This window comes from Seriola lalandi, unplaced genomic scaffold (assembly GCF_002814215.2).
Source record: "Seriola lalandi dorsalis isolate HSWRI2012SDOR001 ecotype SW California unplaced genomic scaffold, Sedor1 jcf7180002054940, whole genome shotgun sequence".
Lineage (NCBI taxonomy): Eukaryota > Metazoa > Chordata > Actinopteri > Carangiformes > Carangidae > Seriola > Seriola lalandi.
The window spans coordinates 531,450-546,811 of NW_019525491.1; the positions used below are offsets into that span (position 1 = coordinate 531,450).

The window sequence follows — 15,362 nt, forward strand, 5'->3', positions numbered from 1 at the left end:
AGCACTGCATTTCAAATCTTCACTTGGCAGCTGCACATCTCGTACTTTCTCATGCGCTCCCATTTTAATTTGAGCTGGCATCAGTTTTCCAAACCTTTCTTTTTATTTATCCAGGGGAGGGGGGTTTCTGAGCACACTTGCTGTTTTTCAGCAATGCCCTGCTTCACATTCACTCATGGGAGCTGTAGTCATCAATTTTTATGTATATATAAAAAAAAAAAGGTATTGTGATTGTGCTGTCCTTCTGATACAATCTGATGGTATCTTACCTTTGGGTGGTTTGAAACTTTAATGTGTAATCATAGCTAAATCCCACGAGGCTAACTACCTCCACGCTAAAATCATAAAGTATTATTGCATGGTTTTCATAATGGTGACAAACGCCGAAGAGTAGCAGTGTGAAAAATCTGACAAGACAAAAGGAGGCAAAGAAAAACAGAGAGGTTTGTCATCTTTTCAAAAAGTCACAATATCATTTAATATAAAACACCTTTAAATTGAACATAATGAGGAATCCGTGATCAGGAGTTCCTCCAATCCACTACCACTTGAATGCTGCGGTCGGGGAGGAGCTCCACCTCGACGGCAGCTGACTTCAATGGTACTTCCGAGTGCACACAGAAAAGGGTTGAAACATGCATTTACTACATTGTACAAAGTCAAAAGCGAAAAACAGGAGGTCTTTTTTTTTTGCCATTTGTGGCAGACAGTCTCTGCCGCCTCGTGAGGGATCCAGAGGCAAAAGAGGGGACAGTCTTGATAGTTGGGCATGTACAGAGGTGTCCATTTGTTTCCTGGCACTTAGGGATAAAGTGCCCTCCTCTCTTTTAGACCGACAGCTGAAGGGAAAGCGGAAACTTGGTGTAAGGCAGGAAAATGACTCAACACACTTTAGATATTTAAGATAACAGTTGAAGATTTGCTTAATTTTGACAGACAGCAAAGTCAGTGCGGCTCCTGTGCTGTGAAATCCGCATACAGTGAGTTTTTTGTAGGTCTTGGCAGTAACACATAGCTGTCTCTCTCTACACATGCTCCCCCACCATATTGCTGGTAACGATCAATGAGGGAGGAGGCACAAGGTCCATTCAAAAAAATTTTTTTCCAGCAAGCATCATTTTCCTGTATCTATAACAATCCCATAATGGTACTGCGTTTTTGAACGTCAGCCACGTCAGAAATAGAAAGAAGAGATTCCTCCCTCTTGTCCATTCACACTGATGACAATCTGATATACACATTTTCATCCCTCCCTCTGTCCCTCCCTCTCTCTCTCCTACACACACACATACACACACACACGCTCACACTACAGATGCCACGGAGGTGACGGAGGTCACCTTATTGTCTTCTGCCCAGGGCTGCAGGTTCTGCAGGGCGTAGAGGGAGGAGTTGTGCAGGCAGAGTGGGTCCGGCTGCAGAGGCTGGCTCAATGTCTTCTGGAAAGCTTCCTGCTGAAGCTGCAGCATCAGCCGGTTGGCCTGTTGCCTCTCTGCCTCTCTCTCCTCCGCAGTCTGTCTCCTGGGTGGATGGAGAGAAAAAGAAGAGCAGAGGAAAATTTAAGATCTATATGATGTTGATTTTTATGGGGGCATGTACACAACATCGATTAATGCCACATACAACAGCATTGTTTGCAATGTTTGTCCCATATCCTACTTCAAATACACAGGATATAGTTTATATTCAAGCAGACAAATCTGTGGGGTCATAAGATGATGTTTGGTACACGAACATATTCTTTAAACATTCCCGTAATCTTACTTTTTTAGCATAGTTTTACTTCTTTAAGCCTCTAAAATATTCAAATACACAAAGAAAATATGTATATTTATATGTTTAAAACCAACCAGTAGACATGTGCAGTTTTCTGAGACTGTCCTCCTTTAAAAACGAGCCCATATGTCGTATGTGGCAGTAGCTTATTACGACCCATTTACGTTTAATTGTGCGACCTCTAGTGGCCGTAGTAATTATGAAGGGAGCAAAGGATGAAGTCAGGTGACGTAGCATAAAGAGCGACAAAGTTCACGTCAGGAAGAGGTTGGAGGTGCATGAAAACATGGCCACAGGAACTAGGGGTGCTGCAGGTGCTCATGCCTAAACCTAAACAATCCAACCAGTGAAGGCAACGATCATCAGCCAATCAGACGCAGCGTAGGGCGGGCCATGTCAACTCTATTAATGTACTTCCGGTTGTAGCATCGATAGCTAATCGACGGATAAATTCAAAATGGAGGAAAAGCGTTTTTCTTGGCAAACCACCAGCTAGAGAGAGCACAGATGAGAGCAGCTCCAACAGCATCGTTTTCGTTTGTTTGTAGTTTTTCCTCGGAGACGGAGACTGCCGCCGGAGTTTTACCTGTATAGTACCACATTAGCACCGCTACCGTTGAGGCGCGTGCTGCTAACAGGTGTCAAGCTAGGACTGATTTTGGCGGCATTTGAGGAGCCTCTCCAGCCAGACATTTTGGGGAGCTGGACCCAGGGCGTCCTGATGGCCACATCTGGATTATTATAACTACTAGAGCACCTGACCTGCAGCTCAAGGTAAGTTATTTTGTTTAAGCTGCCGCCGAGCAGTTTAATATTCAGCTGTCACTTAATTTGAACACCACACTGATATAACACTGTTGAAAAAAAATGTGCTTATTTGGATATGTTCTTGTGTGCCCTGCGCAATGGGCTTTTGGACATGTGTATTGCAATGTTATGGCATTATTGTGAGCTGCTATTGTGCAATAGCATTACTGAGTCCTTGTTTATAGACCTGGCTGCTGTTGTTGTTACTAGTGCTGCTTTTTTGGTGTGTGTGTGTGTGTGTGTGTGTGTGTGTAGTAGTATTGTTGTAGGCCTGTGTTGTATTTGTATGGGTTGGTTTAAAATGCTCTTCCCCCTACAATTTAAAACATCTTCCTGCGGCCCTGCATGAATTGGTCAACAAAATACAGGACTTTGACTCAGGAGGCTGCTGTTTGTTTCCTATTTGTAACCGTGACAACGAAGGTAATCTAACCTTAAATAAGTACTTATTTTAAACCAAACTCCAATCTTTTTCCTTAACCATCGTGCCATATCAAACCAAACTGGGACCGTTACATAACCATGTGTTTATGATTGTAACCATGACGACAAAGGTTTGGTATGTCTGCTGCCATAGGGGCACTGTGTCAGAGATGCTCTTATGAGTGGTATCAGAGGGTTCAGGTTGGTGGACCTGTTGGTCACAAACCAAAAAGCAGAAAAGGTTGTGAATCACTGCATTAAAGCTGCAACATGCAACTGAGTTTATGATGGCAAGAAATAAATAGGATGGCAGTCTGAAACTGGATTTTCAGTGTTGTTTATCTTTTTTTTGGGAAGCACATGTTTCATGACTATCAATGTAACTGCAACAGCCACTAAACAGCGAAGCAAAAGCAAAGAAGAAATCAAGCAAAGAAAGTGGAGAAATGAAAGTGTCTCAGAAAATTTACCAATGAATCTTGTTCATTTGCAAATTGGTTGCTTTTGCCGTATGTTTATTACATTCTGGTGCTAGTCACTTTAGCTTCAGGCTACATGACAGCTGATCAAGATGAGTGACAGGTGTTGGTGGGGGGGAATGTGACTAACGCAGGGGGAGGAGGAGGAACATTACACTTCCTGCCTCAAGGTGAAAAGTTACATCTGTTTTGTTTTGTTTTTTTTTCTTCTTTCTTTTCAGCACAGCATATGTTCACAGTAACTTACACCCTGTATGTTGTGTCAGTAGGTGCTGATATCAGCATTTGCTGTCACGAATACTGGCTCAGATGTGTGTTTTTCCTGAAACGAGAGCGGTTAGAATGATATGTCCTTTTAATGGAAGAGTTGAGGTGCTTGTGTTGGAAAGTATCCAGTGAGTCTGCAGAATAAATAAAGAAGTGAACTGAGATGATAAGTGCAAAAGAGGGAGGACTTAACAAGCTTCAAACCGTGCTCTCATTGTGATTCAGAGCGGATGAGATGCTGCTTTTGCTCATAATCTTTTTCTTCTTCTGAGTTGAAGTTTCTTTTAATATTCAAATCAATTCTCCTGACAGAATTTTACATGGTAATTACTGTGGTTGTGTGACAGGAAATGTTCTGAATGGTCCATATCTGCATCACAGAATAAGGCAGAATGAAGAATTTATTAGGCTCTTTTGAAATTATGGTGCTGCTAATAACACAAGCCATAAGGGAGAAATAATTGCTGTCAAAATCAACAACAAAATAAAAATGGCAGGAAGGAATCACAGGCAGAAACACACCTCTAAAACACTCTTTCATGCACACCAACCTCCATCCATTAGCCACACATTATTGTTAACAGCATTATCATAATCTCATTCGCTGCCTGTTGATTTGATCATCCTCTTGTTACTAGCGTAGTCGTCACGCAAAGACATCCCTCATGCTCATCCTATCAGGTGCACACTACAGGGATAGAGGCATAAATCTCAGCAAAACTAGGAAATCAGAAAAACGAGTTAAGCCAATTCCCTTGTTACTCGTGACATGCCGCTCAGTCTTGGGTTCAGTTTGGTTGTGTTTATTTTAGGCAAATTCATCATCATCACATCTTGTAGAGGAGAAAATGTGTCTTGTTTTTTTCAATGCTATGTTGCTGTGACTGATGTGATTAAATGCGGATTTTAAAACATTTTTTTTTAATAGGATTATCAAACCAATTTCGATATTAAATGTTTATTCAAGACAAACAAGCCAATCATGAATGTGAACCAGCAAAAAACACAGTTCAGTTTCAAGTGTTTTCTATCTGTATTAAATTGAACTGAACTGACTAAAAAGCTTTAGGCTCATTTAAACATTAAAACCCTTTAGGTAATGTAGCTGTTAGTAATGTGCCTTTGAAAGATGCGTCCTGCCCCTTTAACTAAGGGCAGGGCATCATAATGTGATTTTCTACTCATTTACTTCCAAATGGCTATAAACAACAGTTAGAATGAAGTGAAGGAGTGTGTTTTTTTTTTCTCTTCTGTCTATGAACTTGGCAGTCAATTCCTCCTGTGAGTGTTTCAGTATTGCTTTGGACAGCAATTTTCTAAAAGGCCTTTCAGGAGGCTCAGAAGTGATTGTGCTTGGTCAAGTGAACTGGCCTCGACTGGCAGCTAAGCTAAGCAAAATAGGTGTTGTGTTGTACAACTGCTTCAGCTGCGGACCGTTTTACTCGTGTTTAAAGTAAAACACAAGTGAGCATTTTGGACCGTAAGAGCAAAACAGAGACACATTCACTGCTGACGATTTATGGCGCAAGAAATTTTTGGAAGGAGTGGCTCTTCTGAGCGAGCATCCCACGCTCATAAAGACAAATAGCTTCTGAAAAATCCACCAGGACCTGTTTGTTTTGCCTAAGTAGATCATGTGGGGGAAAAAATGAGCAAAATATGTCATGTGGAAGAGAGTTATGACACTTTGGTTTCGCTATTCTGTACTTTCACGTAGCTAAAGGGTGCTAAGGAGGGACGAATCTTACCGCCATTTTGTCCGTCTGTTCTGAAACCAGGTCTTGACTTGTGCATCTGTCATCTTCAGGGCCTTGGCCAAGGTGGCGCGCTCGGCCGACGCCAGGTATTTCTGTCGGTGAAATCGTTTCTCCAGCTCGCAGATCTGCACCCGGCTAAAGGAGGTGCGAGGCTTTTTCCTCTTGGGCGGCGTCCGGTTTTGATAAGGGTGGCCGATACGACGGGTCACAGAGAAGGGTGAGAGGGCTGCTGGAAATGCAGAAAAAAAGGAATTTATTTGACTTTAGCTAGTTTGGTTTAGTTATTCATGAAGCATTGTGTATTTAGTTGATTGGAGCTTTAGACGTTATACACATCATTCTTAAAAAAGTCAGTGTTAGCATTAGCAATAAGGTGACTGAGTAATTGAGGTGTTTGGACGTTCATCTTTGGGCTTAAGATGAATGTTTGTTAGTTTCAGTGGTTATTTCCATTTCTAAACTGCAGTGAACTGTGCTTTTAAAGAATAAACTTATTTCCCTTGAGGTTTTGTTTGTACACACTCATGTTATAAACACAATCCTTGGTTAAATAGAATTAATTTCCAGTTTGTTTCAACTTGAAAAACCAGTGTGTTTTGTCGCGGAGTCTAACAGAAGACCCAGGAGCTGCCAAGTGAAGGAGATAAATGTAATTTCCAGCACAATTCCCCTGCCACATTTTTTAAAACCAAATAGCACAATGAACTTTACAGACAGGAAGTCAAAGAAAAAGTCATGGAGGGACATTTTGAAAGCTGGGATATGCAAATATATAATAACTCAAATTAAGACATTTCTTACAGCTGGTGATAAATTGGCTTTTTTAGAATTAAAAGATTAGTACGAATCTAAATGTAAACTTCTGCAATACATTTTCACAGAGACAGAAACATTTCAAAGTGTAAGTAAAAAACTCTTTGCAGAGCACACGGGAGGGATGCACTTAAAAATCAGCTGTGACACAAATGAGTGAGGTAAGGGAGGCGGTTGGTAGAGGGAGGGGGTGACTCACCTGGGCAACCCCCCTTTGGGAAAGGATAGTCTGCTAGAAGGCCATTGCCGTCTCGCAGGTGAGCGAGCTCGGGGTAATAGCATTTGGCTAATGTCTCCACAGTGCTCCAGACAGGGACCCTGCCGATGTCTCCCTTGGGGAGAGGACAGAGGGACCCGGCGGCCCCCGGGCCCCCTGTGGCCTCTCCAGCTCGGCTCTCCTCTGCCTGCTCCCCTAAAGGAAAGGGAGACACAGTAAGGTCCCACATCTGGAGCACAGCAGCAGCAGCAGCAGCTGCTGCCGGGCAGGCACCGACGCATAGGAGCTAATCACATGATGAGGCCTGAATGATGAACAGAGGCTACTGTTATTTACTGCTAGTCTCTTAAGTTAGCATTTGAAGAGGTTTCACTTTGAAAAAGAAAAAGAGGTACCTTCCATTTGGAAAAATAAGTGACATCTAGCAGGAATACTAAGATAAATCAAGCACATACTAGTCAGCAAATCAGAAACAGGCAATCAGGGTAATCTGATGATAATAAAATGAAGGTCAAAATGTGATTTAATAACCACTTTGATAATGTTAACCTACTTCAAACAATATCATTACTATTCACAGACTTAATATAACAAAGTACAATTTTGTAGAATATAATTTCTGCCATCAGTCCAGTCAAATTAAAACACATTCAGTTTTTGCACAAAATATCTTCCATACAGAAATCAAACATTTGTCATTTAAGCTTGTAAGGATAACCTCACGAGACTGATCATGCATGTACAGGGCTACATGTATTGACTTGACTGCTTTGTGTCGTTCCAATTGCTTTGTCATTGTGTCTGTTCAAATTTATAAATTGGACACAGTCATTATAAGAGTCTGTATTGTGTTTTTTCTTCCATCTGTGCCTCAGTGCCTGGTGGTTCACTTTCATATATCTGGATATTAATAACAACTTATCCTCGGCATCATAAAATATCTATGAATCCTGTCTATTTTGTCAGCTATGGGTAAACAGAAGATCAATAAATGTAATGAGATCGTTTTTGGCCATAGATCCACTCCCCAGCTGCAGTCGCATTTTGAGGCAGAATGGAAATCAACAACAACTCTGTCTCTCTCTTTTTTTCTCTCTCTCTCTCTTTCTCTCTCTCTCTCTCTCTCTCTCTCTCTGTATCTTTGTGTCATTCCTCCCCAGCAAGCTGTTTTGCCTGCTGTCTTACAGGGTGTTTATTTGTTTTTGTTTTGTCAGAAAAGCTCACCAGGAGCCAAAATGAATATGAAAACATCTGCATAGGTGTCCCCCGAGGGCCACGTGCTGCTACCGCTGCTGCTGCTGCCGCCGCTGCTGCTCTCAGAGTTTCAGCGACCTGAAAATTCATTTGCCACACAGACGATGACAATTTGGATGGAAAATGGAACATGAAGCTATTATGCGCTCCGCAGTCGTTTCCAGGGAGCTTCCGACATCCCCTGATGGTGCTGAACACGAGTGGCAAATTGAGGCGTACGCGAGCAAATGATTTGTAAAGTAAAGATAAATAGCTGCAATGTGCAGTTACAGTAGGTCGCACAAAGTTAACGTTACCTGGGTGTAAATTAGCGACGCAGATTTAGAGCCTGAAATGAAAACTCACAACCTTTTATTGTCTTTTCTACTTTTATAGTGACCTTTTCTTTTTTTTTTTTCCCCTCTTCTTCTCATTATTATTTTTAATCTCCTCTGGTAATATAACATTATTATCAGGTTTCACATTATGTGTTGCTCTGATGCTCAATAATAGTAAAATGGTAATTGTATCCTTTTAATATTCCTTTTGGAACTTACACAGGCATCTATGGTATTTAATCATGAGTTTATAGTGAATTTATTTATATTATGTTTCTATAATATTCCTATAGGTGCTCACACTGGACTGTAGCACCTTTGTGGCCCTTAATAGTGAATTTATGGGGGACCTTATTGCACTGCATGGTATGTTTTTAAATCTCCAGCTTCTTATGAAGACCATTCTACGGCATTTCCATAATATCTACATTTAAGCAGCTGTTTCCTTTTGATTGGCTTCTCATTGCCAAAAACTATGTGTAGCCTTATGGGTTACACGCTGAGTATGCGAGCAGGCCTGTTGTTGCTCCCAGCGGCAGGTCTGGCTGAATAATACTGCATTAGATGGCTATTTCAGGCCATCTGTAGGCTAACTAATGGACCAGGCACATAGAAGCACGTTCAGAGGCAACCCAACATGCAGCAGGATCCCTCTGGACCTGCCAACTGCAGCAAGGCTTCACCTTACAATGTGCTAAACACTGGTAAATATATGATACTGAGATGCTTTGGATGTTGCATCAGTCATGTTTAATGTTTTGACTGAGGGTGTAAGCCTAAGACTGCTCACCAATCAGATACGCCCTCAGATTTCTTTCTTTCTATTATTACTGGGGCTGGAACTGCTGTGCATATATATATATATATATATATATATATATATATATTTTATATATAGAACAACAATGATGTAATGTTTGAGGTCTTGTAGTCCAGCACTGGCTTGGCTTTTAAACCGACATCTAAATTGAAAGACTGTCCCTGCTCAACTGCATCAATCCTAATGAAATAACATGAATCAAAATAAACCCGATTCAGAATATTCCTGTGTCAGATCTGTTCATAAAAGCCTCTTCTGTCACTGTAAAATAACCAGGCACCACAGTATTGTAGGGAAAAATAATATGTACAATACCAAAGGTACAGAAGACAATTAATGCCACTTTGAAATAAGATAAAGAAATCTATCCAAATTGTGTGTTAAAAGTCCCACAGAAATATTAAAGGCAGCTTATGGAGCAAACTTTCCATTGATGATGTATTGTTCCTGCATGTGGAGTCTAAATCCAGTGAACTGAATAGTGATTGTTGTTTAAAGTTTGCATCTTTAGTCCTGAGCATTTACTATAGAGTGTAAAATCAATTATTAAATATTGCTGTAATACTTAATTATTTTTCCTGAGTATTAATAGTTTTCCTGAACAGCCTGGAAAACAGTTAAAGAGTTAATGAAGCTGTGTGGTGGATGTGGAAAATCCTATTCACACGGGTGGAGGTCATGTGTTGTTCAAACAATCATTTACTGTATTTAAAAAGACGGAAAAAATCTTGTTCCCTTTTTTTAAAAAAAAAAAAAAAAAAATTAAAACAAAAATCATGTGATTTCTTGTTAACCTCAGTCAAATAAAAAAGAAATGGGCTGGAATGCTAAATCTGCTGCCTGGGTAATACAATTTAGCATAAGCATATCAAAAAATAAAATGCTACCGTGGAGAATATGTTTCCCATAATAAAACCACTTATACTTAATAATACTTCTCGGTGACAGCGCCTCCCTTCCCCACTGCGGATATTACCTTTGTAGCAATCTAATAAATATATCCGTGAAGGATTCTAAAGGGGATATTGAAATATAACATGAACATATATTGCTATTTATTACACTATACGGGACAAAAGGCAGGGAGACTGTCTTCTGTCACAGCGAGAACCAGGACAGCTGGAAACGCACGAGGACAGGAGCGGGGTCCAACACGGAAATAAACTCACATTTTTCTGCTCTGCTGCCATTAAAACCCAGACAGAGATTTACAGGAGAAAAAAAAAGGTTTAATTATGTTTTTTATTGGTGCTACGCGGCCTGTAGAGCTACACGTGCTGCATGCTGTTTATTGCAAAGATCCACAAACGATCCACATTATCGCCTGTTGTTATTATTGTTATTATTATTATGATTATTATTAGTATTATTATTTTAGAACATCCTTTAAATTACTGGATTACTAGATTTGTCTGTCGGCAGCCATTTGGTCATTAGCAAATATCCGTGCTTGTCCACATTTATTTATTTAGTTTCAGTGTATTAAAAATCATTATTATAAAACTTGGCTACTTCATTTACTGTTTTAATTTAATTCATCATTTTTGTTTGATTTATGTGTTTTTATTTAATCAAAATCCTTAGCCGAGCATTGAGCAGATTTAAAAATGGATCTAACTAAAAAATTATTTCTATAATAAAGTAAACCTTTTTCTTTTCTCTACGACACAGAGAGAAATAACACTGCTGTTACACTGCAACAGTTATGCTTTACTACTATACTACTATACTAATAATTACTGTACTATAATAAGAATAAGAATTATAGTGTCAAATTAGTGGTGAATAAATTTAAGCCCATAAGCCCTGAACAGAGGAGCTGGTGATCAACATGAGCCCTGTCGATATAAACAAGTCTTATTTTCAGACCTGGATTAAATAATGCCTTTAACACCCCAAACCTTAATCCCTCGCGTCAGTCTGACACAACCCCTCAATGATTTAGACTACGACGTGAATTTGAGCCACACGGACTCATGACTCATGTCAGTGTGAAAAATTAGAAAAGTCTATTGTGCAATTTTACATCCAAGCTAAAAAAAAAAAAAAAAACACGTCCCTCATGGCTGCCAGGGCTGAGGAGCCTTTGGCAGCAGCACGTTGGGCTGTTTGAAGCTGAGAGGACGGTTTTTTTTTTTTTTTGGTTTTCTCTCCTCGCGTTTCAACTTGGAAAGCGACGAGAAAAACAAGAAGCAGAGAGAAACATTTAAAATGGTTCTCTGCCCATCAGGATAGATGATAGTCTTTTTGATTTACGGCCTTTTATAGAAAACAGAGCAGGCTAAATCTGGATAGCGCGTGTGTGTGTGTGTGTGTGTGTGTGTGTGTTAGGGGTGTGTGTGCATGTGTGTGTGTGTGTGTGTGTGTGTAGCTGCTGCTGCTGATCTTTGGCTGATCAATACAGTGGAAAGATATAAGCTGCGAAATAATTACAGCGACACAAAGCTGAGAGAGAAATTAAACGAGAGGCCCTCGGTGACTATGAGTAAAATTGATAAGCCTATTTACACTGTATCTTTTTGCAGTTGACATATCGTCCCCCGGTTTTGAATAATTAATCAGCTCGAAAGAACGGAACAGTGAATATTTAATGCGTGGAGAGGTGGGTGAGGGGCTGAGGGTGCGCAAATAATCCATGGTGTTCTTCATTTTCATCTTCATAACGGTGAGGTCATGAGAAAAAAACCAACAACACAGGAACCACCCCCTTTCAAAATAGGAAAATAAATAAATAAACTACCATAACCTATGTACAATAATAGATTATGAAAAGTCTGTTTACAGCAGAAATAACTCTGCAGGTTGACTTTTTTCTTTTTCTTTTTTTTCTTTTTTTAAAGTTACATGTAGTTTAATGCTTTTGCAACACCAGCAATCTTTATGTAAATGTATATGCAAAGAAAGGCTGGTTTAACATCGAGCCAGGGAAACGGTTGAGAATGAACCTTTCGTCTGACGCTGGTATTTTATTAGTTCTGTTCATCAATGTGATCAATATGTTCCTGTAAAACTAAACTAATACATTAAAAATGTTTTTTTTTGTGTGTCTGAGGCTGTAAACGCCTATTCGAATAATAATAATAATAAAACGTTATTATTTGGTTTTACAGGTAAGATACAAAAATACTAAGAATGCATAAAAATGCTGGGAACTAAAACAAAACAATAGCATGTAAAATATGAACCTAAGGATATTTAACGCAAATTATTTGCACTATAGACAGTAGAACTAGACTGCCTTGTAAAAAAATTATAAAATAATAATAAAATAATTATGCATCCTAGTTTCTTTATTTCTGTTCATTTTTAATTAAAAAATATTATTTGTTTAGTTTTTTTCTGTTTTATATTATTCAAAAAAAGAGGAAAAGAAAATCCAAGGGCTATTAAATGAAAAATAAACTATCTAGAATCTACAAGAATTGTATTATTGTAGTGTCATGGTATTTATTAATAATGTACTGTAAGTTATTTTTGCATTCCCTTTAAATTCACAAGCTAACAGAGAAACAAACAGTAATTTTAGACAACAGAAAAATAACGGGTTGACAAAATCCTCAGCCTGAACTTCATGAGTCCAATGAAAGCAAAGCAACGGAATGTGAGCTCTATTATAGTAATAACTAAATGTGAATTTTGCAGATTAATTACATGTACAGCTTTTTTTTTCTTAATAAATCGCATTTTAGTATGCAATGTTATGTTAGAATTTAAAAAATGTGGATTAAAAAAACTCATTATCCACTATAAATTCTAAACGCTATGAAAGCATAATAATAATAATAATAATAATAGGTAATATACTGGTAATATGTGAGATTTTAACCTGCCATATGTTGTAACTGTTACGACTCATCTTCCTGTTCTCTCGATTGGCTCATAGAAGAAAAAAAATCATTCATCCTCATGAAAAAAAAAAAAAAAACGGGGGACGTCGTTATCCGTCATCCGCTGTAAATGGAGAGTGATGGTCCAATACTGATTCATCAGCATGTCCATGTCAATTTCTCCACTCGTTTGTCAGGCTGCCCTTCCAGCATAATAAAACCGACTCTGTGCGTGTGTGTGCATATACGATTCGTTATAGATACATTACAACCTAAAGATGAAATCACCAGCCTCACTTTGTGGAGCTATTAGTCTCCTTACACCTGATCCTTCAGGGTCCGATTTAAACACAAATGTCAGAAAAATCACAATTCAAACCTGCACGGCCATGAGGGAAATATACACTAATACTAGTTCTACTCTGTGAGTGTTTGGCTCATTATTAGAGCGTGAAATGCAGGTGAAGGCACATGAAGGTGTTCTGTAGATTATATAGGACCCCTCTGTTTTAATGGGACAAATCAGCCTACAGGTGTTGCGGTAGCACGAGGAAACTCTTTTTTACCTGTTAGTCTGTCTTTGGCAAACCTCCTACTGCTCTCCATCCACGGGAAGGTGAAGTTTGCCGCATTCCCCATCCCCATCCCGGGCACCGAGGGGATGCCCGGTCCGATGCCCGGCGGATGCGTCGAAGGGGGCGGATGCGGCGCAGCGGCGGCGGGCGGTGGCGGCGGAGGTGGCATGGGTCTGTGCGCCGGCACCCGGATCACGCCACCGGCGCCTCCTGAGTTCACGTTAACGTTCATGTTCATGTTCATACTGACGTTCATGTTCATGTTGACGTTGTAGGAGCCGGCCAGTCCTGCCGCCGCCGCCATGGAGCAGGCCGGGTTGTAGACGCTGTTGTACCCGTTGCTGTAGACGTTGGAGGCCAGCGCGTAATCCGGGTCGCCGGTCCGGTTGGGCAGCATGCAGCCGCTGGACTGGTCCGAGCTGTTCAGGATTTGGTCGATCCCGAAGCTGATGGGCTCATGCTGCTGCTGGTGCGTCTGGTTCACCTCCTCGATCCCGGTGTGCTCCATAGTTTTATCGGTTTATGTGTTTGTCAGTGTGTTTTATCAGAACAGGGATGTGTTTTTGTCATCTGGTAATTCACGCCTTTGAAGAAAGAAATGTTTGTGTGTTTACAGCAGTACTGGACTGTTTTTTGTTTTCAAGCATCGACACAGGCCTGTTCTACTCCCAGGAAACCAATAACGTGTCCGGCGCTATCCAAAATCTTGCCATTATTTCTGTCCAACAGCGGGGTCGAGTGTTCCCTAAATTAAGTGCCTATCCGTCGGGCAAAGAAAGAGCGGATCCATCTTTAACAGCGTGCTCTCTCCCCGCGAACTAGACACAAGGAAGCCTAACAAGAAGAAAACGCAGCCGAAGACGCAGAGTGGTTATCCTGAGTACTTACAGACAAAAATCCGTGATTGTTTTTTGGAGGGGAGGCAGTTCTCTGGAGGGGCTCGATGCGCTTTGTTCGCCTACTCTGGCAGAGACGATCCATACGCAGGGAGCATGGTAGGATACCCGAGCTCGTTGCATCAAAATAAAGCAGCAGACAAAACAAAACAAAAACCCGAAGAGGCGAAAAGGAAGCGCTGACCTCGCAGGCTGGATATTAATTGGAGGTGAGAGCGAAAGATGGCTCTGTTGTGCTGAATGGTGAAGTGCGTTTCAGCAGGTGAGACAACCCTCTGCGTAAAAGCTGCCACTCGGTCATCCAGCCAAACCTCCCTCCACTCCCTCCCTCTCCCTCTCTCCCTCCCTCCCTCCCCGGCAGGACAGTTGTTTTGCTCGGATGTCTTAAAGAAACCGCAGCTTTTTTTTTTTTTTTTTAATATTCTGCAGCTTTTCTGGTTTTAAACAGGAGGGTTCGTGTCTTTTAGTGGCGCTGAGGCCCGAGTTAAACGCTTTACAAACTGTTTCGCAATAAAACTCGCTTACATATTTGAGATTATAGAAGAATGTCCACATTACACAGTTTGGTCTCATGTCTGATACATTACTCTATAGTTTTAAATTAAAATTGTGTGGTTCAAAAAGTAGGCAGGACCATTTATATACATTTTCTGAAGTGTCATCACATTAAAACCGGATTTTTACTGGACACACCAAATTTCATTTTTTTATTTTTTTATTATGGTTTGTTTTTCAAAAATAAGTTTATCACTGGAAACACCAATAATAATACAATAAATGTTTATGTGTCCATCTTCTCTGAGCGTCTTGCTAAGTTAAAGGTTTGTTTTTTCTTTTTTAATTTTTTAATTTTTTAATTTTTTTTTTCCAGGCCTCCAGAGATCCCTCCTTTACTTTATAGGATTTTGTTTCGCAACTCTCTCTCTCTCTCTCTCTCTCTCTCTCTCTCTCTCTCTCTCTCTCTCTCTCTCTCTCTCTCTCTCTCCTGCTGTTGGGCATGATTTGGTACAGGACTTGACAGCAGGTGAGCACTTCGAGCTAGCAATGAATTATGGGTGTCCTTTCGTGTGTGCAGTTAAATCAACCTCATATTTACCCATGGATCCTCAGAACTCTATAGTGCCCCCACAGCCC

The 15,362-nt window shown here is 40.4% G+C and overlaps 1 protein-coding gene across 3 annotated transcripts; it reads right to left on the minus strand.

Moving 5' to 3' along the window:
- Window positions 1-453: 453 nt before the first annotated feature.
- Window positions 454-14,514, minus strand: tlx2 (T cell leukemia homeobox 2). 3 transcript variants are annotated; one of them, XM_023393601.2, is made up of 5 exons: window positions 13,324-14,513; window positions 6,522-6,734; window positions 5,501-5,735; window positions 1,341-1,521; window positions 454-839 (listed from the first exon to the last, which is right to left on the minus strand). In XM_023393601.2, the coding sequence occupies exons 1-5, from the start codon at window positions 13,838-13,840 to the stop codon at window positions 828-830; spliced, it is 1,158 nt and encodes a 385-aa protein (XP_023249369.1). In that variant the 5' UTR covers window positions 13,841-14,513; the 3' UTR covers window positions 454-827. The 3 variants fall into 3 exon arrangements, with proteins under 3 accessions (XP_023249369.1, XP_023249368.1, XP_023249366.1); XM_023393600.2 differs by having other exon boundaries at window positions 5,501-5,738; XM_023393598.2 differs by having other exon boundaries at window positions 454-1,521; window positions 5,501-5,738; window positions 13,324-14,514.
- Window positions 14,515-15,362: the final 848 nt, after the last annotated feature.

Bases quoted from the DNA above. Each gene is read 5' to 3' on its own strand.
- tlx2 (XM_023393598.2), bottom strand. From the start codon at position 13,840: ATGGAGCACACCGGGATCGAGGAGGTGAACCAGACGCACCAGCAGCAG. The intron at 6,735-13,323 runs GTAAAAAAGAGT...CCTTTCCTTTAG, and splicing joins TGCCAAAGACAGACTAACAG to GGGAGCAGGCAGAGGAGAGC. The intron at 5,739-6,521 runs GTGAGTCACCCC...CTGCATTTCCAG, and splicing joins CCCAAAGGGGGGTTGCCCAG to CAGCCCTCTCACCCTTCTCT.